General features: G+C 35.5%; 3 protein-coding genes across 11 annotated transcripts in view; 1 reads left to right on the forward strand and 2 right to left on the reverse strand.

Annotated features, from left to right (window-relative positions):
- The window catches only part of LOC135214315 (mitochondrial uncoupling protein 4-like), a 64,605-nt gene extending 59,360 nt beyond the window's left edge, over nucleotides 1-5,245 (reverse strand). For 2 of the 5 annotated variants that reach the window (XM_064248482.1, XM_064248489.1), the window contains exon 1: nucleotides 4,983-5,243. The gene's annotated coding sequence lies outside the window, so the exon portion shown is untranslated. Of the gene's footprint in view, nucleotides 1-4,982 lie in introns of all 5 variants that reach the window. The other 3 variants (XM_064248484.1, XM_064248485.1, XM_064248488.1) reach the window with 3 other exon arrangements.
- A 3,702-nt stretch (nucleotides 5,246-8,947) lies between these two features.
- On the forward strand, nucleotides 8,948-20,034 carry LOC135214318 (inositol monophosphatase 3-like). Of its 3 annotated transcripts, none has more exons than XM_064248498.1 (7): nucleotides 8,948-9,102; nucleotides 11,121-11,347; nucleotides 12,952-13,098; nucleotides 13,778-13,943; nucleotides 14,441-14,592; nucleotides 15,850-15,970; nucleotides 16,287-20,034. In XM_064248498.1, the coding sequence occupies exons 2-7, from the start codon at nucleotides 11,153-11,155 to the stop codon at nucleotides 16,532-16,534; spliced, it is 1,029 nt and encodes a 342-aa protein (XP_064104568.1). In that variant the 5' UTR covers nucleotides 8,948-9,102; nucleotides 11,121-11,152; the 3' UTR covers nucleotides 16,535-20,034. The 3 variants fall into 3 exon arrangements, with proteins under 3 accessions (XP_064104568.1, XP_064104567.1, XP_064104569.1); XM_064248497.1 differs by lacking the exon at nucleotides 8,948-9,102 and adding an exon at nucleotides 9,109-9,295; XM_064248499.1 differs by lacking the exons at nucleotides 8,948-9,102; nucleotides 12,952-13,098 and adding an exon at nucleotides 9,109-9,295.
- On the reverse strand, nucleotides 19,802-27,565 carry LOC135214319 (dual specificity protein phosphatase 18-like). 3 transcript variants are annotated; one of them, XM_064248502.1, is made up of 5 exons: nucleotides 27,430-27,565; nucleotides 22,951-23,122; nucleotides 22,533-22,632; nucleotides 21,276-21,445; nucleotides 19,802-20,759 (listed from the first exon to the last, which is right to left on the reverse strand). In XM_064248502.1, the coding sequence occupies exons 2-5, from the start codon at nucleotides 23,110-23,112 to the stop codon at nucleotides 20,610-20,612; spliced, it is 582 nt and encodes a 193-aa protein (XP_064104572.1). In that variant the 5' UTR covers nucleotides 23,113-23,122; nucleotides 27,430-27,565; the 3' UTR covers nucleotides 19,802-20,609. The 3 variants fall into 3 exon arrangements, with proteins under 3 accessions (XP_064104572.1, XP_064104571.1, XP_064104573.1); XM_064248501.1 differs by lacking the exon at nucleotides 27,430-27,565 and adding an exon at nucleotides 24,589-24,728; XM_064248503.1 differs by lacking the exon at nucleotides 27,430-27,565 and adding an exon at nucleotides 24,332-24,474.
- Nucleotide 27,566: the final 1 nt, after the last annotated feature.

Genomic DNA, 27,566 nt, shown 5'->3' on the forward strand with positions numbered 1-27,566 from the left:
TTGGTAACTATCCGAGATTCCGGGGTTGGGGCCAAATGGCAACGTCTCTGATCAGGATCTGATATTTTCCCTCTCTGTATCTCTTGTCATCGAGGCTTCGATTTTCAAAGTCCCATTTTCTATTAGTCCATCGAGAAGGGCAACAGTGTTTGTGTCGTCATTCCTGTCATTCTGTTTTTGAGATGGCTGTAAACAGAAGTGTTATGACAAGCATCCAATGAGAACCGTGACCACAGCAACAACAATGGTGAAACTTTCTCATCGTTATGAAAACAACTTTTTGCTCACGTCCAAAGCTGCCTTCAATCACAATACTGTACACTTCAATATTATTAAGGCAAATATTGATCTATGGCACATTATCCCGTGTCCTACGCTAAACATAAGACTGTATTTGTTCAGTATTTGAAGAACTATTTACGAACACCTGCTACTGTGGTTATCACGACTCATTCCTACTTATCACTGAAGATTACGCAGAATACATATAAGACACCACCATAGACATTTAAATACAATTAACCAAAAGGACCTCAAAACTGGCAAAAATAAGTTTCTTCGGGTTTATCATTCATCCATTATTGTCATGATTTTCTATTCTAAAAGCTACTGAAGAAACATTATATCTGAATTAAACATCTTGTAAAACAATCTCTAGCTGGGATATGAAGTCTTCTAACACGTGTCCTGTGTAATAATAGAATGTACTTTTCTTTTTTTCATTATTTACATTCATTCTTATGCAGTTCACCCATTACTGTAGTGTTTGTGAACTCCTCACTACACCCATCAAGACTCAAGGTCAAAGGTCAACACTTATTTTCCCTCTTAAAGAATTACTTTTCTTGTTAGAATTCCTTCTAACCATCACTGCCACTTATGATAGGGTGGAGGGGGGGGGGGGGGGGTAAGTTGTTGATTTTGCTGCATAGACCAGCAACATGCTCCTATTGGGTTTATGTAATATTGCCAGTCCCATCCCCAAATAAAAAATGGAGGATGAACATAAAGTTAACACCTCTACCTAGGTACAAGATGCAATTGGTCTTAAAAGACAAGAGAATATGGATCAGCTTGACAATAATACCCCTCACGACCTTTTGTGAATATAATGTACAAAAAACTATTATTATTAATACTTCCCAAAAACAACTTTCTTTCCAAAGTACAACGTACAATACCTTATAAAATGTGGGATGATGAAATAATATATTAACAAAAGAAAATCACCTTGGGAAGCACACTAAACAAAATAAACCACAGTTACAGTATTGTTATGATGACACCACACTTAAGAAAATTATAAGAGTTCTAGTACCATTTACTCTACTGTAACAACACCAAACAAAAAAAAAGCTTTAGAAAATGACCACCATCAAAAACCACGTTGCCTTAAGAATGAATTATGAAATTTAGGCTATAGTATAGCAATGCACTGGAGCACCTTTGACCATTCAGCACCTAATACAGTTAGTTGAAAGAGGGAGTTGTGGTGGTTAGCAGGCAAGTTAAGAGAACCTAAAACAAGATGCAACTAGGGCCTGAAAGGAAGCTACAGACACCCTTTATACCCCCTTTATACCTACAGTAATTCGTACAGCATACAGCATCATCTAAAGGGGCCATGTTGTCTTACCAAACACTGCTACCGGCTCCTCAGGAATATCTACCCGGTAAAGCACAGTGCCTAAATAAATAATTCAACTTTCATTACCCTAAAATGTGACTAATGTCATCAGCAAGTACCAACACTACATCAGTCTTTGAAGCAGCTAACAAACACATGACTGCTCCTTGGCAACTCTCAACTTTGGCATGGGTATGATTCCGATTGTGATCCAAGTAAAGTGCAGAAATTCTTCCTCATAATGTAGAAAACAAGTAGCATGAGAAAATATGAGGTCTCACAAGGGTGCATTACGTAAGAGACATGATTTTTCTTAATGCTTGGATCCAACACAAGAGTAAAAAAATTAAGTTACACGTACAATAATAATGAATGAATCTGTGAATGCATAAAACTTGGACCACTCATTGCTGATAATACAATATTAACTCGAGCTTTTCCTAATCATCATAAAGATAATCTCTTCCAAGTATGAATGTCCTTAATTTAGGTATACAGGTACGTACTTGCCCAGTGGGCATTAATGGATATCTCTATGAGGCAAAAATTCCCAGAAATAAGAACCGTAACAGAATAGGTGATATCATGCGAGAAGTTAAATTCTAAGTTCTGATTGGCTGAGCAATTCCCATGGTATTGGAAAATGAAATAGTCACACTGACATTTGCCCGTCTTGTACTAATTGCCTGTGCGACCCAAACTATTACGACATACTTTGCTGTTCAAAATAGAAGCTTTGGCATTAATGGTCATCCCCTTGGCACTGCTAGGACTTTTTTTTGTGCTTCTTTGCTTTTGTTCTAATGGCACCTCATCTGCCAGTATATACTGGCAATATGACAAAGATTTTGCTTGATCCTACTGATGAATTAAAGTCATCTTTTGTGTTTCTTGGCTTTTTGCTTTCAATATGTTGTAGAACACTGGAAGATGTTAAGTAACTTAATGTATAGTACTCTGTGCATACTTTGTTGATCACTTGTGAGTAGTGATATTTGACCATAGAAAAACAATTGTATAAGTATCAAGATAAATGTTTCAACTCAAGTGCAATCTTTGTGGGTATATTTGAAAAATAAAATGCTTATTCTATAGTATTTATACATCAGTGCTATATTGTTCTTGATACTTTTAAGTTTTACTGACTTTGATGTGTTTTTTACAAATTTAATAAAAGAGAGATCTCAAAACAGGCAAAAAAACTTATTTTTTTATGGTTCTCCACAAGATCCTGACAAACTTGATGTTCACTTCTGCCACAATACCTTGGATAAACCATTACAAGCCCCATATTTAACAATGAGGGAGAATGCAAGAGAGGAATCATACCTTCAGGGGTCACGTTAGACAGGGCCAATCAGGCAGGGCCTGCTGTCCTAACTTAGGTTAGTATTTCCATGCTATGCACTCGTCATTCTTTCCACACCCCCAACCCCTGCAAATATGGCAGGTTCACCACAAATGGCAACCTCATTACTGTTGGATGGAGGAGATTTGTAATGGTTTACCTAATGATTTCCTGCAGAGATGAATATCAAATTGCCCAGTCACAACAAAAACCAACAGAAAAACCCATATTTAACCAGTTTTAGAATGAACAGTGCTACTGTATATAATTACAAGTGTATGTATGTATGTATGTATGTATGTATGTATGTATGTATGTATGTATGTATGTATGTATGTATGTATATATATATATATATATATATATATATAGATATATATATATATATATATATGATGGTATATGCTGGTAAAAATGTTTCTGTTACAACAGAATTTCATCTAATAAAAGGAGCCCATTAAAACACCAAAATATAGAGAGAAAAGAACTATATTTCAGAGACTGGCAGTTTCTGAAATATAGTACTTTTCTCTCTATAATTTGGTGTTTTATGGGCTCCTTTTATTAAATACACACACACACACATTATATATATATATTATTATATATATATATATCTATATATATATTATATATATATATATATATTATAATATTATATCTATATAATTATATATAATGTGTGTGTGTGTGTGTATAACTGAATCGCGAAAGTTTGGAACATGATAAATCCATAAATAAAGGTATAAGCCGAGAGGGAAAAATAAACAACCGAGTTTCCGCAAGATCTTTCGACGTTCAACGTCCTTTACTTAGCAGATGAACTGCTAAGTAAAGGACGTTGAAACAGCGAAAGATCTTGCAGAAACTCCGTTGTTTATTTTTCCCTCGTGGCTTATACCTTTTTATATATATTATATATATATATATATATATATATATATATATATATATATATAATATACACACACATACATAACTATAGCAAATGTAAAAACATCTGGCAATAGGTAATATCCATATAGTATGCTGATGCATTAGAAAGACATGCAAAATTGCAAAACATTGACACACTCTTCAGAATAAGTTATAGCTATGTTAAATTCCAAGTGAAAATGTAAAATAGTCTACTGCTCTGCTAACAAAAAATAAAATAAAAATATCTTGCACCGCTGAACTTAAGTTAGGCTATCACCATAATCCACAACTAGGTCTAATTTGTGGGCCGGTATTTCTACAGAAGCACTCCGCACGGACTGCAAGGAACGTAACCGCGGATACATTTCCACTAGGGATTGGGCCGTCCAATGTATTTCGCCTTGTTTAGTACTGGACCCTGGGGGTTAGCTAATTACAGTCGTCCAAATAAATATTACTTAAAATTCTCGTTCAGTAGGTAAAACTGCATAAAAAAACCTCAGCTGCCATAGTCTAGGGCCTCTAGGCCATCGCGGATAAGTAACCTAGATCTACCTTGTGGGCCTACCTAACCTGTCTTTTCATCGTTAATTTTGAACCAAGATTAATGCCAGGCTTAGCCTATAACATTACTTTATTGTTACGACTTCTAGTAGGTATTAGCCTATTACCTAGTTAGCAAAAACATCAGTAGTTCTGTAAATATAATGGTTTCATTACGATCGATATTTTAAAATGGTTGTCAAAAAAAAACAATAATACCCTAACCTAAATTTACGTATACCAGACCTAGCCTAACGTTTAGTATACGATTAAGGCCTATCTAAAGCTACCTAAGTTGTTTCTCGCGATGTAGTATATTGACGTATAATTTGTTAATCTTAACATCAAATCAAAGGGCATCGTAACCTGCCATTGGCAAACAATGCCCAGACCACTGGGCAGTGTTACCATGAGAGATAACGGTACCGTGGGGCCTTGCTGCGTAGCCAAGGTAACCCCCGAAAAAAAAGGGAGTGATGAAAAGGGGGGGAATGGGAATTTTAAAAAAGGGGGAGAAAAGGAGGGAAATTAATTGGGAAAACTGACCTTGTCACAATCTCGAACTACGACTCGCGTCCAGGACGGGACGTCCCATGCCCTAATCCTCCTCCGGACGAAACTGGACCATTCGTCGTCGGCGTCGTTCTGGGTCACTTTCCTTCTCTCAACTGGAGTAGTTGCTCATCTCAGACTCTCCTATACCTACCAACAACACACAACTCTTTCTCTCACTCTTTTCCTCTCGTTCGATCTGTCTCTCCCTATCTTTCTCTCTCTCTCTCTAGCACTCAGCTGATCGCCGCCCACTACTACCCAAACATAGAAATATGTACGGAGGAAAAGCTCTTATTTCATAGCATACTCATTATAATACATTTAAAATGTCTAATATATTATATAAAATCAATATCAATTGATCTTATAAATAAATTTGCCAAATAAATCCCAAATTATTCAAAATACTATCGATTCTATCCATTACTTCCGCATCACATTGAACGGCGGGGAGCTTTACAGAAAACGTTTCGGAGAAAGTGACAGACTAATGCTTCTCTGGAAACGTTGTTGGAAAGGCGTTTCCTGGAGAAAGGGCAAGCGTAATAAACTGATTCCCGGGAAAAATCTTAAATGGAATCAGAAATTATGTTATGGTGTATATAAGTGTATCGAAAATCACTAAGTTTTTTTTCTATTATCCTAAAAAATTACTCTCTTAAGAACTCGGTGTTCTTAAAGCACAAGTATCTTTTGAAAAATGGGGTGTGTGATAGGTCACAAGGCGTATAATACTACAATTATTATATGAAAATTGTGCAGTACGTCTTAAAGAAAAATTTAGACGATATTTTAATAGATGCTTTTATGTCACCTGGTTTACATTAGTTTAATGTAGTATTTGTCTGCCAAGAGGTTTTCATTTCTTCGTTAACTGTAAGCCTATTGTTTTTTTTTTTTTTTTTTTTTTTTTTTTTTTTTTTTTTTTTTTTTACTTTTGAGCCTTCTGATCAAATGAAAACACCACAAAGATAGATGAGATAGCAACATAATTACTGCATTCCAGAAGACATTGATTTTGATCTATTTGATATATGAGAATACATATATATATATATATATATATATAATATATATATATATATAATATATATATATATATATATATTCAAGAAATTAAGGATACCAGATCTCGAAGAGTTACATAGACCTATATAAATCTCCTTTACAATCTAAAACTGACTTATTCGGGAAACTATAAATACGCCAAAATTAAATTGTTTAATTTCCTCGGTCTATATTTTTACCTTTTTCTTCCCAGTCGATCTTTTTCCTCTGTTTTTCATTACCTCCCTTCGTCTTCTCGCTTCATTCTACACAGTCGTCTTTTCTTCTTCTCTTTTTCGTCTTCCTCCTCCTCCTCCTATTTCGTATTTATCTCCTTGTTTTTTCCTCTTGCAAATTTCTCTTCTTTCTTTCTCATCCCTTTTTCACCTTCGTCCTCCTCTCTTTCTTTTTTTTTTCTTCCTTTTTTCCTATCTCCTTTTTTTCTTTCTTCCTCTCATTTCTCTCTGCTACTCTTCTTACTTCTTCCTTTTATATTCTTAGATATTCCTCCTCTCTTCCTCTTTACCTCTCTCCTTTATAGTTCTCTTCTTCATCATCCTTCTTTCCTTTCCTTATTTCTACCTCCTCTTTCTTCTTCATCCTATTCTCATTCCTGTATTTGGTTAGTTTTCATACATTCATCGTAAAACACTGATGAATTAAGGCATTGAAAAATACATTCGTTTAAACTGGTCCCTTCAAAAAAAAAAAAAGGGGGGGGAGACTGCAATTGGCCTTTATACAGCTTTTTTATGTCCTCTGTTAATTGATACTCTATGACTAATACTATTCAATCTACATCTGATCTATTTTTCGAAATGCAGGAAGGTGTGTGTGTGTGTGTGTGTGTGTGTGTGTGTGTGTGTGTAACTGCGGATGAGTTATGATTTAGTTATTTTTCCAGAATTTCAGTCACACCAAATCCTTTATTTTAAAGGATTGTCTAGTGGTAGCAGTGGGAATATTTTGTATAGTACATTAAATATACACCATTTTATACTATACATAATTTTCCTACTACTACCACTAAATAACCTTTTAAAATAAAGATTTGGCGTGACTGAAATCCTGGTAAAATAACTAAATTACAACACTTCCACAGCACATACGTAACACTAGTGCAAACCAGCGGAAGATATGAGTTATGGCTGGGTACCGAGCAAGACGCAGAATCGTCAATTATGGACGACAGTTGTCGGTGTAAATACTGCACATTCGCACCTGGTCATTTATTTACTGGCCGTGGCATTTCCAAGACAGGCACACACACACACACACACACACACACACACACACACACACACACACAGAGTCTATTGAACGATAATGGATAACCATAAGATCAATAGTACTATACTAACTGAAATTTAAAATTTAGTGTACTTTTTCCTTGGTAGGTTCAGAATAAGTTGGTCGTACGCCAGGCCGTTTTTTACGGGCTGCTCTGTGAGCAAGAGCCCGTGCTGACACAAGGTCAGCTAAATCAAAAACAACAACAAACAACCAAAGCCAGGCCGACCTTTCCTTACTGCAGTCTATTGGTGGGATATGAGAACAAAGGGACAAAGAAGCTTGGTAAGGACCTTTGGACATTTACAACTAACCAAGATTATAAGCGCCTATAGGACAGATTATAGTATTAATGAGTAACGCAACGGATTGCTTTAAAAATATGGTACTGGATAGGGTTTCCTAACCATGAACATTCAGGTACTAACATGGGCAGACCACCTAGAAAGTAATGTGAAAAAGTGGGAGATGCAATGAGTCTAGTTGAAGCTTATGAGAACCAGTGGGTTAGTGAATTAGGACTGAGCAAATTTATATAGACAAAGTTGTCTCTTGATTTTATAATGTTGCTTATGCAGTTCATATTCTTGTTCTACGATTGTCTGATATTATGTGACAGTTGTGCACGTAGTAGATGAGCCTAGTCTCTCTCTCTCTCTCTCTCTCTCTCTCTCTCTCTCTCTCTCTCTCTCTCTCTCTCTCTCTCTCTCCACACACACACACACACATAAAATATTGATGCTGTATTTCAGTGGTTAAACAACTGGCTCGCATATACAAGGTCCGTGTTTCAGTTCTGTTGAGCACCCACCGGTCAGTCCAGCTATAAATGGGTATCAGCATCAGCTGGAGTCAACTTCATTCCTAGAAACCTGCTGAGGACCGTAGGGCTCTACAGAAAATAGACCTCAGTAGCCAATGCCACTTTCATCCCTTTACCGAATCAAGGATTCATGTCCCATGCAACAAATCTCTATAGCATCAGTCACCTGAAAGGCATAAACAAAGAGCTTAGGGGTCGATACGTCCACCCATCCATTTCCGGCACAATGCTTTTCTGTACTACTCACCCCTATCAGGCAAGGTCTCTTTTGTTTCCTGAATTTTAATTATGTTTTATTGCAACAGCCCTTTCTTGATCTCCCCCTCCAAAAGCTTCCGAATTATATCCACTTCTAATGTCCTATAGTTCTACATTCTTTCTGTATCATTTACCCACGTCAGAACATTATCTTCTCACCAGTGCTGACAGACTTGCCACATTTTCATAGTGTTTCGTTTTCTCGCCCTTTTAACACATTCTTATTCCATACATGGGGAATATACCTTTACTACTCCCATAATTATTTCTATAATAATTTGTATGAAACGTAAATATTTCACTGTCATACAGGCGAGATGGATGGACAGCACCTTCGATGCCCAGCAACTTTGCTTTCACAGACTCTCCTCCTCTCTTCTAAACGTTTTTTTAAGATACGGCAACGTTTCTTGCTATACATATTTTGCGATTACCTACTCAGACATTTACGATCAACTTCCGATAAGAGATACGTAGTATGCCGGACTTGACCTCAGATGACCACCCCAAGTAAAAATTTAATGGGAAACGCGATCTAGCAAAACCAGTTGAGAGATCTGTGTCCTGACGTCAACAGGTTTCTTCTTCAATACACCTGTGCTGTCACTTCACAAACTCGGAAGGGAGTACAAGTGTTCGGGCTTGACAATTAAATTCGTGAATGAAAAGGAAACACGACCACCGTACCCTTAGGTTAGTGTCGTTCCAGGTCTTTTAGTAGTGCAGGGGTGTTTTGAAAGAGTGTAATTTGCTCGTTATACTACCTATGTACCGAAAGGAGTTTGGGTGGGTTAACTCTTGTCCGAGGTGCAGTACTACTACATTTTGCCCATAAGGCAAATACTACCCTAACCAACCCTACCTTTGGATGATCATACTTCGATGGGTAAGTTGAAGCCCATTAACTTATTAATAATTCATTTTAATTTTAATTATTTTATTCGACTAGTATTTTGCAGCTTGACGAATCTCCATTTGACGTAGAGTTTTTTAGAAATGGCCCACCTTTGAGTGGGCCCTAGTTGCTTCTTTGTTGTGGTTTGAATGTAGTCCAGTAAAAACGTAATGGTCGTAAACCTTATATGACGTGTTATCGTCATCACATTTTTGCCACTTAAACTGGCAGAGAAGTACTACCCTATAGTAGTTTAGGCTAGTTTTTTTTTATCACATTTACCTAATAATTATCTCATAGGTAGTATATTTTTTTTCTATCTTTTTTGACCCTGAAAAACAAACTTTTATTAGGTAGATGAATTTTCTTCAAATTTAATACGCTCTACTTCCATGATAGTCTTCAGAATTACTATAGTAGGCTACGTTAATAGCTAGGCTACTTGGGGGTTTAAAGTTAACTTTTCTTAGGCCTGCCTACTTTGTTATTTTTTTTTTTTGTGGCAGTACAGTATTTTTCATTATTGTTTTTCTTCCCATCCATTCTGATAGGTCTTTCCATCTGTACTTAGGGTAAATGACCGAGCGGCGTCATAGCGGCCACCTCTCTCAGAACGCAGCCACTTCCCCATAAAGTGCTTGAATCATGCCATTATTTCATAATTTAGGAGAAAACACTTACTACCTACTTTGAGAGGAGCATAGAGGTCTCGGTGTGCTGCCTGGATGGGCCACAACTCTTGACTGATACTCATGGCAGCAAATTCAAGTACTTTTTTGGGAAGATGGCTGCATTCCTGGATTGGTGGCTGCTATGTCACCGCTCGGTCATTTACTGTATGTGTTTAAAAAGTCATGCTATTTCTTAAAAAATTTTTTTAAAGCAAAGAATTACATATTTTTTGTTATAAAGTGAGCTATGTTCAAGTTTTCAATGTGGAGTATTGTATTTCCGATAGTTTTGGACGAGATACTGATCTGTTTAGAGAAGTGTTCTTTATCAGCAAGTGGTGTGCCCCCAAGCTTCCATAATTCCCGGCACACCTCTGGGTGAAGGGAACTTTCTTCTGGTTGAGCCTAGTTATTTTACTCAAAGAATCTTCCAGGAGTTTGCATTTCCCCTTGGGCAGATTGTGGAAGAGGGTTATCTTTTTTCTTCATTCAATCTAAATACTGTACAGTACCTATCTATATTCTGTACCTCACATTTGTTTCCTTTAAATCCATTTGCCTTACATCATTTAATAGAATTTCCTTATCTTGCTTTCTAGCCTCTCTCAACTCCCTCTTTTTATTTTGTTGATTATTTAGAAGAAATACCATTTCTGGGACTGGGAGTCCTTTGAAGTCAGTACATAGCAGGATGTGTCCAAAGATTGAGGAAAAAAACTACTGCTGTCACTACCAGTATTCATACAGTTTTGGCATTTACTAAAATTAATATAACTTTATTAGTATACACATCAATGTGTACACTAACTCAATTTAGGTTCGGTGAAGTTGAGAATGGAATCGTTAATATTTTGTGCCACCTCCTCAAATACACCTACTTTCAAATTTGATCTCCCTTTCCTATTCGCAAACCAACTATGTTTCTTGCTGTGCTCTGCTTTATACTGAATTAGGTGAGTTCCTCTCTTTAGGAATCGTAAAGTAATAAACATTTACGTACTCTGTTATAGTATTTGATAAGTAGCTTACCTTCACATTTGTCACTACAATTTTTGTTATATGTCCATCAGTTTTCTTACTGAAGAATATTCATGCTCTGTAGTAGATTAATTTGATTGCATGGTTGCCTCTTTCTTTCATTACAGATTCTAAGGAAACTAATGCAAAAATCGTCAAGATGAATCTGGGCGCAAGTATCCGTTTAAATAAATTTGGAATCGCCCTCATTGGTGGTATGATCTTCTTTATTGTTTTACTGTATAGAAATTCTGGAAGCCCTTCCCAGTCTGATTTTGATGGTCGTGCAGCAACCGTTAGTCTGAAGAGATTACTCTCTGCTGCAATTGATGCAGCAGAAAGGGGTGGTAAAATTGTAAGTATTTTTGGGTAGACTACATGTCAGTACAGTAGGTTGTATAAGTATCAAGAGCTTGAATCTAATAGGTAGTCTGTATTTCACAAGGTACAGAGTGTACAGACATTTAAACTGTTGCTGATTTTATATGAATTGGAAGTGACTTTTTGGTTTGGTCATAAACATATGTACCATCCCCATCTAACCTTAGTTTTGTATTGTATTTTCATTGTAAACATTTTTTCATTTGGTAATTATGGGGTTTGTTTTAAGTGCAGTGCAGTACATACTGCATGTTCAAGTATACGTACATATCAAAGAAACCATTGCCTTAGGTAGCTGTATGGTTCAGTTTGAAATTTGTGACCTAATAAATATTTATAAGAAATAATGTCTTTAGAAGAAAAAGACAGCAATCCTGTTGGCAGATGGTGAGACATCACTCCCGCGATAGCACTAAGATTCATATGTCTCACATAGCCTATTCAGTCTCCTTTCTATTCACATTTTATTTTTTTCAACCTGAATGTTTTTATATTTTAATTGTTTTACTTACCTTGACTATCCTCACAGGTCTAGATCTTCAATTCGTATACATTTTTTACCAGTTTTTGTACTGTTTCTTCAACCTGTTCACAGCTCAACTATATTTATGCTATGTACTTGAATGCAGCCTGGTTTTAGTACATACCTAAAACAGTTTGTTAATTAGCTGATCATGACAGAATTGCTTCAAACATGACAATCGCTTCTTTTGTGTCACTGTCAATAGGTTCTCCGTTTGCTTTTCCTCTTTAGATCTGTTGTCATCCAGACCTAACACTGACTCATTATCCAGAATGATAGATAAATTTGAAATTGTAATTGGCAAACTTAATTAATTGTCTTTGTTTCTGTTATAAATTCAATATGAAGACACAAAACTCACTTAATTTCCAGAAAATTTTTAACTTAAAGCCTTAAGGAATGGCATTTTGAAATTCCTTACTTTGATTGGCATTCAGGGCTATTCCTAATGAAATCATTGTTTTATGTTTGGCAGTTAAATATTGTATGACTAACTTTAGTGTAAGGGTCTTCAATGTATGTAGTTATATTTATGTTGAATGTTTCACAAGCAGGTTCTTTTGATTTCTATAGTAATTTTTTTAGAAACAGAACTTTATTTAATCTGTGTGACTAGTTCAGTACTACCTACACTGAAAGGACACATTATGAAAAGCATCTGCTGATTACTCTTAAATCCCTGAACTAGGTTTTGGTACAGTGTTCTATCATCATGAAAGTTCACTGCTGAAAAGAAAAAAAAATAAACAAAGTCTTCCAGCTTAGGGCTTTAGGAACACTGTAGCAAATCCTTGTGTCATTTTCATGCATGTTCAAATTGCACTATAAGTAGCACATTCCTGTTGGGTATTAGACTTGGAAAAAGATTTTAAGTAAGTTTCCATGGCAGAACACGTACAATATTAACTTTTAAATGTAACAGGTTGTGAACATTCATATGCTTTATGAGGATAAATTTCAATAACAGATTAAGTATTAAGTTTATTGATAATAAAATAGTGCACACAGTTTTCTACTGTCATTGATAATGGAAGTTGATGATCACTTCTAAACAGGTGTACAATGTGCGTGTCAAGGCAACACTTAACGAACAGAGTAAAGGGAAAACCAAAGAGGGTGCAAATGATCCAGTTACTGATGGTGACCTCAAGTCTCATTTGGCCATGTTCTATGCTTTATCAAAGTCATTCCCGGGAGTAGAGGTGAGCTTTTGAGTGTAACTTTAAACTTTTTTTTTTACTGTACCACTAGCTTTTCCAGTTAGGTGAACACTCATCCTTTTTTGAAGTCTTGTAATTCTACATTGTTGTTTCATGAGAATTGTTTTTGTTTGTGCATCTTTCAGTAGTTTTGTAACCAAATGGTTTATTTGTTTCTAACTCTTATTGTGTTTAAAGTACATACTCTATAGATTGGTACTAATAATCATTCGAATGACATTGACTGGCTGCTTGTACTTTTGTTATGAAGAAATACTTAAAGAGTACATAACTATTATGACTGCTCAAACAGAAAATATAATAGTGTAAGATGCTCTTGCTGGACGTATATAAAAGGATTATGTATGTACATTAAAAGTAGTTTTCTTAGTGAAATTCACATCTTAAATACTTTTTCATATTGTATATATGCTAGTACTGTGTTTATATACATCACAAAAAAGTAATTGGCCATGAAAAGGCTCACTGCAAAAAACTTTTACTACTATGCAAATGTGTTACAAAAGTCATATTGTATGAAGTAAACCCTCCCCCCTCCCATGATGAGACTTACTATTGTAAAGTTAAATCTCTTAGTGGCAATTTTGATGATTTGAATACAATTTTTGTTTATTATATTTCAAGGTCCATCAGATTGCTGACTTGTTTATTGATTTCTTAGGTCATTTCTGAAGAGCATGATAAAAGCAACGTCGATGCATCAACTGTTTCTCCAGCTGCTACATTTAATGTTGAAGTAGAGAGCACCATTGTAGATGACGACAGCATCCCTGCTGAAGACATAAGGGTTTGGATAGATCCCCTTGATGCTACTCAGGAGTACACAGGTTTGTCCAGTGAAACAAGAACTGTTGTCCTTGAACAAAGTAACGCTAGCTTTTACGTACGAGGATCACAAGAAGTTGTGTCGTTTCTAATGTCCTTGATCTTTGCATATGAAAAAATATCTTTTCATATTTATTTAGAGGACCAGAAGTATTCAGTTTGTAGATTCAGTAACAATTTCACAAGAAAAGGCACAATAATATAAACAATTTTTACTTTACATTCTTTTACATTATGTCCTCAGAATTTAATTCCAGAATTGCACAGTATCTTAAAAGTAGATTACAGATAATGTAGTATCTTAGAATTTAGGAACTTATACCTTTATTTGTGTATCAGTGCCTGCAGCACCAAAGCACTGGTTAAAAAAAAAGTTAAAAAGGTTTCTTACATACAAAAAAATTATAAACATTTTGTATAACAGAAATAACAAACCTGTTGCCTTGAGGTTGAGTTTGCATGATGAACAGTATTTTACCAGATATTTTTCTTTTTCCAGAAAACTTGAAACAGTATGTGACCACCATGGTATGTGTTGCGGTAAAAGGCTATCCAACACTAGGTGTCATTCACAAACCTTTTGAAAATTTAACAGCCTGGGGATGGGCTGGTAAAGGTGTTTCTCCCAAACTTCATGTTACAAAAGATCAGGTAAGGTAATAGTTCCTTTATTCTTATTGGTCAGTACACGTAATTTTTTTTTTCACTTCAATGCAGGAACTTATCGATGGAATAGTTTTACTATAGTGCTGTAATGTGAATTGTTATTGTCCTTATTTTTCCTTTATTGGATCATCATCTTTCTTATGCACTTTTTGTCAGAATTATGATTTACAGGATTTTCTGGGCCTTCCTACTGGTGTCTGTCCTGATATACTTCCTTATCTGTTGCTTTTCTGTGAAAGACTGTTGTGCATAGATCATCAAGCATGTTCTTAATAGTAATATTGAAAATGCTTTCATTTAGAAAGTTACTGATACATGTAATGTCCATTATGTCTCATCAATATGAAGGTAGCTCTGCTGATTCATGGAACAAGTTGGAAGATTTACGGTACTCTATTCATTCTATGGACTATATTTATCCTAGATAAATTTATTCAATTATGAATAAAGGCTTTTAGTATCTCATACTGAAAGACCACACAGAATGCTTCATGGAATGACGTCTAATATCGTTAAACTATTTCACAGAGCTACAGTTGAGGCAGTCAGTTATTGTCAGTATGAATTTAGTATTGCACAGTTTGGATGAGTTGGTTGTTATGTGGCAGTGATACTACAGAATTTTGCCACACTGCAAAATAGAATGAATGCAGCAGTACAGGTATTAACTGTTCATGCCTAAGCAAAATGTGCTGGGTTACAAACAGTTGCCCTGTTATCAAGATTCAATGACTATATAAAAGCTTAAAGGTTCATATATTTATGAAAATATAAATTATCCACAAAATTGTGTATACAGTGGTTCCCTGTATTCACAGGGGATGCTACCAGACCCCCTGTGAATAGTTGGAACCCCTATAAACAAAATGCTAAAAACAGCCTATTTTGTTAGTTAAAACTCAAGAAAAACCCACAAAAAATTTTATACTTGGCATTTTTTAATAGTTTTATCATAAAAAGTGCATTTTTTGACGAAATTGATAAATAAAACCAGGGATCTGTGGATATTTCACAAAGGAAAATACCGCGAATGTGCGAATTTTCCGTGAATAATGAGGGGAAACGTTCCCAAGAGAAATCTGCGAATGTGTGAGTCCGCGAATATGGGGGTCCACTGTAATTAAGGTTCTAGACCAAAAAGTATGCTTAATTTTTCCATTTAAATGATCAGACACATTTATTTTATGGTCTATAGTTTTTTTCTATTGACTAGCTCTGATTTTTACAATTTTTTTAATATAGGGTGGACCTAAAGACGACATAGCACACATTATTGTCTCTCGGTCTCATTCGGGCGATGTCAAAGATGTAGCTTTAAAAGCGTTTGGTGAAAGCACCGTTGTCATTCCAGCTGGAGGTGCAGGTACAGTGTTATTTTCTTTTCATGTTGTCAGATCCTCTTTAAAACGTTAACTGTTATACTGTAGTTCAATTTTCCTTCATCAGAATACTCTATTTTTTTATAGTGATAAAGTTAACAGATCTGCTCTTGAAACACTATATTAACTTAAATAAAACGTTCGCCTCAAATTGTTAATCACTGAAAGAAATTAATCCAATTCTTAACTGTAGCATCTTGGATTTATTGACCACAGTGTAAATCAGTTTTGTGTTTTTAGTCTTCCAAATTTATGGATGCATTTCATATTTATGAAGTTAAAAACTGCTTTTGCTTTCAGGATACAAAACATTAGCAGTGATACAAGGTGAGGCAGATGCATACGTACATGTCACACTAATCAAGAAGTGGGACCTCTGTGCTGGCAATGCCATACTGAATGCCTTGGGGGGGAAGATGACGACACTGAAAGGAACACCCATTGATTATGGCAACAGAGAGGAGTACAAAAACCAAGGTGGTGTTCTGGCAACATTATACCAGCACGACTATTATTTACCCAAATTGCAGGTGTTGCAAAAGTCATAAAATTTGTATTGTTATACCTTGTAGGTAGTGTTAGTGTACAATCATCTTTAGGTTTGTGTGATGAGGTAGCTGGGTAACATTTTGGTAGGTCATTTCTTTTTCTACTCTGCATTGTGTCATTTTGTTGTTCCAGCTAAAATAGTGGCAAGTATTAGGTTGTCATCTCCTCTGTCCTCATGAAACATTTCACTGTATTTTACTTTAACTTTTTCTCAACCTCTTAAGAGCTGGTTGTAGTGTAATAATAATAGAAATTCATCCCACATCGAATTAATTTTAATGATTTTTGGTTGTTCATGTGTTGAACAGGTTACTGGGTAATTACACTTGGATTGTTTTAAAATAAGCATGTATTGCTCACGTTTTTTATAAAATCTGATGAGCATTTAACCTTTACCTGGTGTGAACATTTTTCATTTTGTTTTATATTATTTTATGATAATTCATTGAATTGAATTATTTTACAATACAGTGTGTATAATCTGGAAATACCTTTCCATAAATATAAAAATTTTATATGTATAATCTGGACATACTTTTCCAAAAATATATAGTTTTAGTTTTCATTAAACATTTGAAATGATCTGTTATCAGGTGCACAAGTCTTTAGTATTCAGTTTTTTCTTCCTCTTGCTAAAGTACATCATATATGTCAGAAATCATCCCTTTACATATGCATTATGATGTGTAGCCAGGCATTTCCTCTGATTCCTTCTTGTCAAAATAATGTTAAAGACTTCATTTAGTGCATAGTGCTATGCATTTTTACCAAAACCTTTCATCATTCACATTATCTTATTTCTAAATCCTTTCATCCAATAACAACCTGACTAATACCTTACAATTTGGAAATATCCAAAGCTTCACGAAAGTCTTCCTAACTTTTGCAGTTTCTAAAACATTTTCTGCATAATTTAGATGTAGAACAATTGTCAGAAATGCACTTAATGTTGTGTACATCCATCAGGAGAAATAGATTACAGTATATGTGGTAACTGAGCTCTCATATCATTAGGTTCATAGTGTAGTATGTGCTTTAATGTCTGCTGATAGAGTATATTAGTAGTGTATACTGTAATTAGCAAGTGTAGCTCATGTTAGTAAAATGTTAGAACCTGAAAAATATTGATGGAGTATTATTCATCAGTCATTTGAAAGTCATTGAAATTAGTTGTTAGATATGTAGTTATCTGAAATAGAAGTAGATGCAGTTTGTATTACTAGCCAGTGTTTGCATTGTAAGTCTTTCCCAGTGCATGTAGTATTCAAAGAGGATTTTGTAGTATACAGTCAGTAATATTAATTCCAGCAATACAGGACATAATCAGTTTGTAGCCAGATGTTATGGAATCAAAGACAATATATTGCAAGCAAGGATTTTAAAGGTACTGTATTTTTTTTAGTCAGATTTTATGGAATCAAAGACAATATATTGCAAGCAAGGATTTTAAAGGTACTGTATCTAGTATGATATTCAGATCAGTTTCAAGTAAAATTATGTAGGGCAACTTTTGAATATGGAATTGAGGATAATGACTGAACAGCATTAGCCAGGAAAGCATTGAGGTAAAATCCAAATTAGTGTTTCAGTGGTCGTAAACTTGCATTTGCATTTTAGGGGAACAACAAAAGTATGCAGAAATGCTTCTGTTAGGTGAAATGATGTTTGATTGTGCTTATATAGATGTATATAAGGAGGTAAAGAAATACATAATGTGAACTGCTGAAGAATTCCCATTGTACTTTATTTTTTACTTTTACAAATAATTGAAAAATTCCTTGTAAACTTTATAGATACTTAGTTTTTGCAGCTTTAGGATTATTATTATTATATTTTATCAGTTTTATATATTTTATTAATTTTTTCCAAGTATGCACAAATTAATAGGGCATTTTGCTATAAATAATTCTTTGTTTTATTTCTTGTATATATATATTTAAACCACTAGGTAAAGACATTAACTAGTTGTAATGGTCTCTTCCTTGTGAAATGTTTTAATTCTTATCATTTTGTGATAAGTACACAAGTCAAAGGTTTGATCACTGATAGAGATTGGGATTGGGAGAATTACTGCCTGACTTCCAGACCTCATTGAAGTCATGACTTTTGCTCAGTTATTCCAGGCCTTTTTGTTCAATACAAACCTTGAACTAGATGATGTTTTTATCTGTATTATAAGGCTACTTTGTACAGTTTGTATAGATAGATCCCAGCTGCCGTGAAAAATTTGTTATACTGTTAGTTTCTTGTCGGCAGCTGGCCTATAAATATGCATGTAATGCTTTAGTTGTTACGACTCAGATCGATGCCTAATTCTAGATGCAAAGCACAGCAGTTTGTTTGCAAATGACTTAACTGTTAACAGCGGGTAATGAACTAATGGTGGTCCATTTTAACTTCATTTTGTGAATATGAAACAAAATGAAAGATCTTTGGAAGATTTTTGTTTTATAATTTGATCACATTAATGGCTCCAATTATGAATAATGTACTTAATACTGTATCTGTTGTAAGGTGCATTTCACCTACAGCTTACATAATTATTGCTGAATTCATTTTTTTATTTACAGATTGTAGTCATTCTTGTAGTGCTAGGCTTCTCAGACCTGGTTTGGCTCTTGTGGTAGTATGCTCATGTTCTATCCAGTGTAAATATGTTTTTTTTTTAACCTCAAATTGACGTTAATTTTATTATTTCCTTCTGAAGGGCATTACATTAAAACTTTAAATCTTATTTATATTTTTTAATGCACATACCAGTAATGCTTTGTAATTAGTTGCCATTGTTTGCAGTTTTCTGGATTATTTGTGAAACAAAGATTCAGTGTGATGAATTCTAATTACAGCACTCGCATTGATGAATGACTGGAGTTCCATTTGTTGTCTTGATCTCACACACAGCACCCACAAGTGCTGTTCTTTTTATTGCCCGAGTAACTGGCACTTCATTGTTCGTATTCGCGGACTGGTCACCGTCAGTGAACTAGTCTAGGGGACAAAGACTTGGTTTTGGCAAATTCTGAGGTGTAGCAGCGAAAGAGCTATTGCAGCCTTCAATGTGTTGTGTGGGTAATCAGCAGTATAATTGTAGTGATATTTACAGTATACAAATGCGCTTTTGTTGAGTGCATTTCAGTCTTTATCAGTGCTTTTCGTTTTTCATAGAATTGGATGGGCATTCTCCTTTTCATTTCATGTTCACCATCAAAATTTTCACTTTGCTGTATACAGATTGGATAGGCTCATTTTAATGTTAACAAAGACACTTGAAAAATATGATTATATATGTACAAACAGTATACAGCTTTCCATTACAAATCTTGTCTGTCAGAAAATGAAACATAAGTCTTTGCAATTGAAGCTCCACTTACTTTCAGACATCAGTGATAGAAATTATGAATATATTAACAGTTCAGTACGCTAATCAAAGAAATTGTTGGATTCACAGTCACAGCTGTGAAATTTATTGTATTAAATAATAATTAAAAAATGTACATCCTGCTTAATTTTCTTAAAACCTTCATGGAGTTTAAATCTTAGTCTTTTCCACTCTAATAAAACTAGTATTTTAGTTTCTTAAACAAAATTCTAAGTTTTATACAAAGGTGAAATGCAAGTACTAGTATTAGCAGATTGTATGCATACATAACATTAATGACAGCATTTCCTGTAAAGATTAAAAAAAATATAAATTTTGAAAATGAAAACATAACATTTGGAAAGGAAGTTTAGCTACATGAAAAAATTACCACTCTCCCTCAGAGACTAAGAAACATAGGAATACAATGCTGTACATTATTGTTTTTACTCTCTCACTACGTACTGTACTTCTGTAATCTGAAAGCTTCAAGCTATACAGTGTCTCTTATACATGTAATCACTCTAAAAGCTATATCTCTTGTATGTACATGCAGTCACATATTACAATCCTACCTTGGTAAAACTACTCGCTACAGAAATGCTGAATGCAAAAGCGCTTGAGACATTTCAGAGAGCCAGAAAATCCACAAGGTGTAGAGTAAAATTTGGTATGAATAGTGATATTGCCACAATGCTCAGCATTCCAATCACTAGTCATATGGGAACAAATGCATGGAAAGGAGCAGCAACTGACTGGTTTATTTCCTGGAGGTAAACATCTGGTATCATGTCCCCGGAATAAGGGGGATACTGTACCATCGACACAGTGGAGGTGCCTCGGACATCTTTTTCATATCTCACAAGCTGAAATGCATAAAATCATCACTTTTCAATAAAATTTTTAAAACTCACTCTTGAAGCTCAAAGCCATTAGAAGTTCGCCAAAACTGTATGACACTGGTTTCTATTATAACAAACAACACTAATGCCTACAAAAATGTTCCTTATTTTAATACAAAATCACAATTTTTGAAAGTAAACTGTATTTTTCCTAACTATACAAACCTGAGGTCCTTTACATAAGGGTTCCTCCCTTATGTAAAGGACCAATGGTTGAATAACATGTCAAAACAAATATAACAGCTATGTGCCACAGCCATTTTGGTGCTGAATGACCCCATAGGTCACAGTGCTTGGCCTTTGGCATAAATTTAGACTTCATGCGTCTTGTTCAGAATGAATGTAACTGTTTGTAGTAATGATGGACACTATTAAGTCTTCAAATGTGTGACTTCATGATATTTATAGGTTCAATTACTAAATTCCTTATCAAGTGTCAGTGTCAATAATGGTTATAAATGGCGAATTAAATTAACTTACTTGCGAAAAAAATCCTGTATTAGGGTGAATGAAAGGCCTTGCTGCTTTCACTGTTTTGTATGCATATTTCAAGGTCATTTGGGGCAAATCCGTATTGCCTACCAAAGCTGCGAGGGCCAGAGTAGCTGATCTACTCACTCCTGCTAAGCACACAAACATCATTCCTCCCCCTGAAAAAAAAAAAAAAATTTTTGCCTATTTAAAATCCAACATTCCAATTTATGGGTATAATACTGACCTGTCAAAATAAAAGCCACATTCACAACTTCAAGAAATAGGGCAAAGTAAACATGCAAGAAATGACCATTGCATGAACAAAAAGTACTGGTAGTAAAAACTTTCAAAATAGAAAGGAGAGTAGATTTAGATGCAAAATTTTGGGATGAGAAAATAGAGTTATGACTGGAGTGTGGAATGATTAAATGACTGAATTTATGAAATTTTGTCCACATATTGCCCACCACTGGGGCTGGTGAGGTCACTCGGCTTCATAATGGCAATACGTAAAGATATGAGCGACTTTTTATTGCAAACTCACATAGACGGGCACATACTATCAAGCCTCTAAGTCCCAGATTGTTATGTCTCTGCTCAGTTAATTATCTAAAAGAATTCAATTGATTGTCTGCAAAACAATCCTCATAACTAGTTCTGGTAACATCAGCATAGCTAAAACTAAGATTTATAATTATGTCTGAACACAAACTGAGGCCAACAAAACAGTCCTTAAAATATTTGTGGTTAATGGCCTAAACAGTCACGTAATACATCATATCACTAATTATCTTTCATTTTGTTTTCTTAATGCAGCATGAATAAAATCTTACAATACCAAACCAAACACCTACATACAGTAGCAGAATTTCTTTTATTCTATTATTAGCTTTATTACTTCAACTGGTCCATGGAAGAACCTAATAAAAATGAGGAATTTATTAAGAAATGTTGTAGCCAGAGCCAGCAATGGAATCATAAACTTGGAACTCAAAGACTAGTGCGAGTTGGACAGGTGAGGAAAAGGGGGGAGAGGAGTAGTCAGTCAGGAAAGTAGTACATAAATCTGGAAGTCAGAAGGTTAGTAAGAAGGACCCACATGAGGAAAGGTTATGGACAGAAAACTGGACCAGATTGGAGTTGAGGAAAAGACTGCATTAGACAGTGGAGGGAACATAATTTCACCATTAATATCCATAAAGGGAAGGTCTATCACAGAAACAGTGTGGATGAATGATGATGAATACATCAACCATGTCTCACCTTGGCAGTTTTTAAATGCAGTTGTTACAACAGGGAAGAATGGAGTCAAATCTGTATCATGGTCATCCTTCAGTGGGATATGTATCAACTGAACTGTTCCCTGTAAAGGTATAAATATTACACTATTAAGAGTTTAACTGTGTCTGTATAAATTTTCATGACCTAGTCACCAACTAAGCTTCTAAATTGTAATTACAAGAACTAAGATCCAAATCTTATCTAAAAATCTCAATGTCAGAATATGTTTCATTAATAATTACATGAGCATCCACAACTCTAAAAACAAGCTAAAGTCACTTGACTTTTTCATGCTTTAGTCACTTCCAGAGATTCTTGTGATCATCATAGAAAATTACATACTAGTCTACATGAAAAATTTCAACAAAATAAATGGTCAGAGTAAAACAATTTTACTCACTGGTAGTGATGGAGGAGAAACCTCTGGGGTTACCCAGACCAACACTGATATTCTATTTGCTTTTAGTAATTCAGGAGTGACACTGCGAACACTTCCAACCCATATTCCAGGCCATACCAAACTCATTCCAACACATATGCGTCTACAATCACCACTCATCATTGCGAATTACCTGTTGAAAAAGAAGTGACCAGATCATATCAGTTTTTTAGGATTAATTTCTTGGTCATCTCTTAAAATAACAAGAGGTCAGTGTATGCAATAAACTTGAAAATTCTCCTGATTGTTGAAGTTTCTCTATTACTATACTTTTACAAACAATAACCTTTTATGACAATTGTCATGTTCTTGATTCTAACAACATTAATACCAATAAACTTACACTATACTGATAATATAGAATAAAAAAAAAAAACAGTATGCTGACAAACATACAGTTCGTTATCTAATCTTACACTAAAAAACATTAATGTGAACATACTCCTAAATATAAACAAAACTAAAACTGTTCTACCAATTTCAATAGTTGCAACATTCAAACCAATGTTTTACAACCAAATCAAATTTAAGGCAAAGGCAAACTGAAACAGAAAAATATTTAGTTCTCCCTCTAAAAGACAATGCTGACCTTGTAATTCCTTTGCCTGAACCAGCCATACCTACTGCTATTAAACTACCTGTCTAATAGCTACCTAGTATGGCTCACTACCTAGTGGATGTACTAACGTCCCAACAGAGCACTTTACATAGCCTAATTTGCATGGGCAATTGAAATTATGCATAATTCTTATCCACTGAAAGCATGAAGTCACCCTGACATAGGTAGTACAATGCATTTCCTCTATCTTGAACAGTCTCAAGAACATGTTTGTTCAACAGGGATTAGCCTACTACCTATAACTGATTCACTTAAGGTAGATTCTTGGGTGAGCCCTATCCCTACGAGACGTTTGTTTGGCGGGCGCTGATTGGCTGGGAGCTGCCTACCTCCCGGTGCCAGCCAATCAGCGCCCGCCAAACAAACGTCTCGTAAGCATACGGCTCATCCTAGAATCTACCTTAAGTGAACCAGCTATAGTACCTAGGCTAGGTATCTAGCCTAGTAGGGGTACCTAACAATGACCAGTCTCCAGAGCTCCTGCCTGACTTCTCCAGGAAAAGTAGACAGTAGAAGCCTAAGGGAAAGTCGTCTACGACTTTATTTTCCTGCACAGCCTGACACTGATCAATGTCACACTGTGAAGTTCTCACTGAAAGATGAGAAAGTTTGGAGTAGGGAGGGAAGGTCCGACTTTCCTCTCTTACCAGAGTACTAACTTGTGGGCAGACATTGTCTAGAGAAGATGAAGCCTTCTAGTAGGCTACACGGTACGGCATTTACCTAGGTAATCGAAGCCATATGCTATCGTATGATAATAATTTACGAACAGCGTAAGTTACGCCCACCAAACCCTGGACAGTCATGCAAGGTTGCATAGGGGCAGGGAGATGCCTTCAGCTCCCTAAGCAAGTTTAACGACGAACCACTCATTTACACGAATAAAATCATCCGCCTTTACGTTAACGCACAAGTCCTCTAGCATCTTTAATCATAATTATTCTATGACATGACTCAAATGAATAACGAATGATTCGTACCTGCCTAATTTCTTTTCAAACTTTTGGCAGAACGGGATCGATCACTTCAGTCTACATCGTCCATTCTACTTCATTGGCTACGTAAACTCGAATGTAAACAACAACTTTCAGTATTGTTTCTTTCCACAGGTGTCCTTGGAACGTCAATGAAAATATCAGGGACGTCTGTATTTTTGTTTTTAGCTTTTCTTATAATAGTGCATATAATAGTGCAGAGGTCTAGTGAGTTGATGGATACGGTATTTATCCAGTCTAGACAGGAAAAAATTAATTGGAGAAGATAGAGACACCTCTCACCGTTCTCAAATTTCTTTAACTTTTTAAGTCAGGAGTATAGTTTAAATTTTGTATTCTAGATGCTTCCAAGACTGCGATTAAGATTTACATTCTATGCCAGCAAGAGCCTGAACAGTCATTTATTGACAAGCTATCAAAACCAATCTTTGCCATTCTTGATCGATAAGGGGGTTTTAGAAACTCGACTCACTTAAGTATAACAGTGAATGTAGAGAATAATCGACAAATCCTATGAAGTGGACGGAGTTTGACACTATAACAACTTAACTATGTACTAACTACGTACTAAAGTATGCGAGAGTTCTTATTAATCACGGTTCTTTGCAATTGCTAATCATTTTTGTTGTTGTTGTTGCTAACTTAAGGTAGCCTTATGCCAGCACGGGCTTTTGCTCTTGAACAGCTCGTAACCGAGTTAATAACTGTCCTCTACTGGTCCTTGCAGAGAGAGAGAGAGAGAGAGAGAGAGAGAGAGAGAGAGAGAGAGAGAGAGAGAGAGAGAGAGAGAGAGAGAGAGAGAGAGAAGAGGAGAGAAGAGAGAGAGAGAGAGAGAGAGAGGAGAGAGAGAGAGATTTTTGCAACGAAATAATGTGAATCTCAAGCCAGGCACCAGCCCCTGATCATGGTGCTACAATGCATTGCTGACTTCTTCAACAGAGAAGACAAACAGCCCCACAAGATCTGATCAGTGCTATATACAGCTGAGAACCAATGCATAGTATACACTAATGACCATTACTGAAACTTGCAACAAACCTTTACTGAAGATTTAGCTAAAATTTGGCATTAAAACTTAATAATATCAGAGTCCCATACGTAGATTAAAGAGAAGATCAAAACACCTATAGCTGCACCCACTTTTTAGACGTTTACTTCCCTCTCCTCTCCTATCTTGCCATCCAACCTCTTTAACAATTACTACTCAGCTATAGGAACAACCGTACCCTAGTTTCACCATCAGACCCCTTTCACTTCATCTCATTCGTTTTCTAGACCTCGTTATCTCGATGTCTATAAGTCACTCCAGTCTCATCATTTCGCCGTCTTAAGCGCTGATTGGCTGAAAGTGCCACCGCACAGGGCTTAATTTGATAATTCATTCATTAATTCGTTCCTTCACTCATGAGGTCACAATCAACGTCCCTGTCATATGAAAGGTTACCGCAGGCATTACTGAAACTTGCAATGAATACTGGCGCTTCAGTGAAAACAGTAACGTGCCATAATGAGATTTGAAAGCTAACACTCAAGTAATATATATCTAATATATAATATATATATATAGATATATAATATATATATATATATAATATATATATGTGTGTGTGTGTGTGTGTGTGTGTGTGTGTGTGTGTGTGTGTAACTGAATCACGAAAACTTGGAACGTGTTAAATATATAAATAAAGGTGAAAGCCACGAAGGAGAGTGAGACGATGGAGTACTTCTACACACACACACACACACACACACACACACACACACATATATATATATATATATATATATATATATATATATATATATATATATATATATATATATATATATATATATATATATATATATATAAGGAAATCAAACTTCTCTTGAACATCTACCAGTACAGCAAGTTTAACTATGGGGGCTCTCTATAGACCCTCATTCAGTCCGTCAGTCGAGTCCTTTTTTGTTTGGCATTATATGTATATATACGTATATAGTATATACATATACATATATATATATATATATATTATATATATATATATATTATATAGATATCTTATATATATATATATAGAGAGAGAGAGAGAGAGAGAGAGAGAGAGAGAGCGAGAGAGAGAGAGAGAGAGAGAGAGAGAGAGAGAGAGAGAGAGAGAGAGAGAGAGAGAGAGAGAGAGAGAGATTTTTAGAAAAGAAATAGATTATGATGTTATCTTGGACGACTAAAGAAACAGCTGAGCAAGATCGTGATTGTCACCCATATCTGCTACTTATGTTACTTAGTCATTCCTCCCTTTGTCCACCTAGTTTTCCTACTTTAACGCTCCTCTCACTGCCTTTCCTAGAACCATTCTGCTACAACGTTCTCTGCGTCTGTCTGTCTCCTGACAACACAATATCCTTTGTATGTCACCAAGAAAGGACATCTCAGCCACCCGTCATTGTATATCTGACATCTCAAGCGTCTCATTGTTCTAAAGGACAAAAAATAATAATAATAAGTCGTTCGCAATTCAAGAACAGAGAGTGAGTGAGTCTATAGTTCACAGCGGCAGCAGGATATAGCGAATAGACGCAGGTGATGGTGAGTCACACCTCAAGCCAAATGTGACACACTTGCGCAATTGGAAGTCATTTCAGCTTATAGCAGTGTTCATGCTTGCACGTCTATTTTTGGATATTTTTTTCCTTGCATTTATTCACATATAATTAATGTGTTGGAGTTGCATACAATTAAAGTTAATCGATATAAAGTTTTCAAAGATCTGTTCATATTTTAGTCACTGGTAATAAAGTTTCTTTGGAAAGAAAAGGAAAATCGTCCCGGAGACATTATTATACCTTCAAGCTCGGTGGAATAGTGTATGCAGTAGGCAGGGAACCACCCATGGACTTGGCAAACGTGGTCTGATTGCTGCACCATATACTGCCATGTTGTAGCGGCTGATGTGAAGTTCCCAAGGATGCTGTTCCAACCT

This window comes from Macrobrachium nipponense, chromosome 45, assembly GCF_015104395.2.
Source record: "Macrobrachium nipponense isolate FS-2020 chromosome 45, ASM1510439v2, whole genome shotgun sequence".
Taxonomy (NCBI): domain Eukaryota; kingdom Metazoa; phylum Arthropoda; class Malacostraca; order Decapoda; family Palaemonidae; genus Macrobrachium; species Macrobrachium nipponense.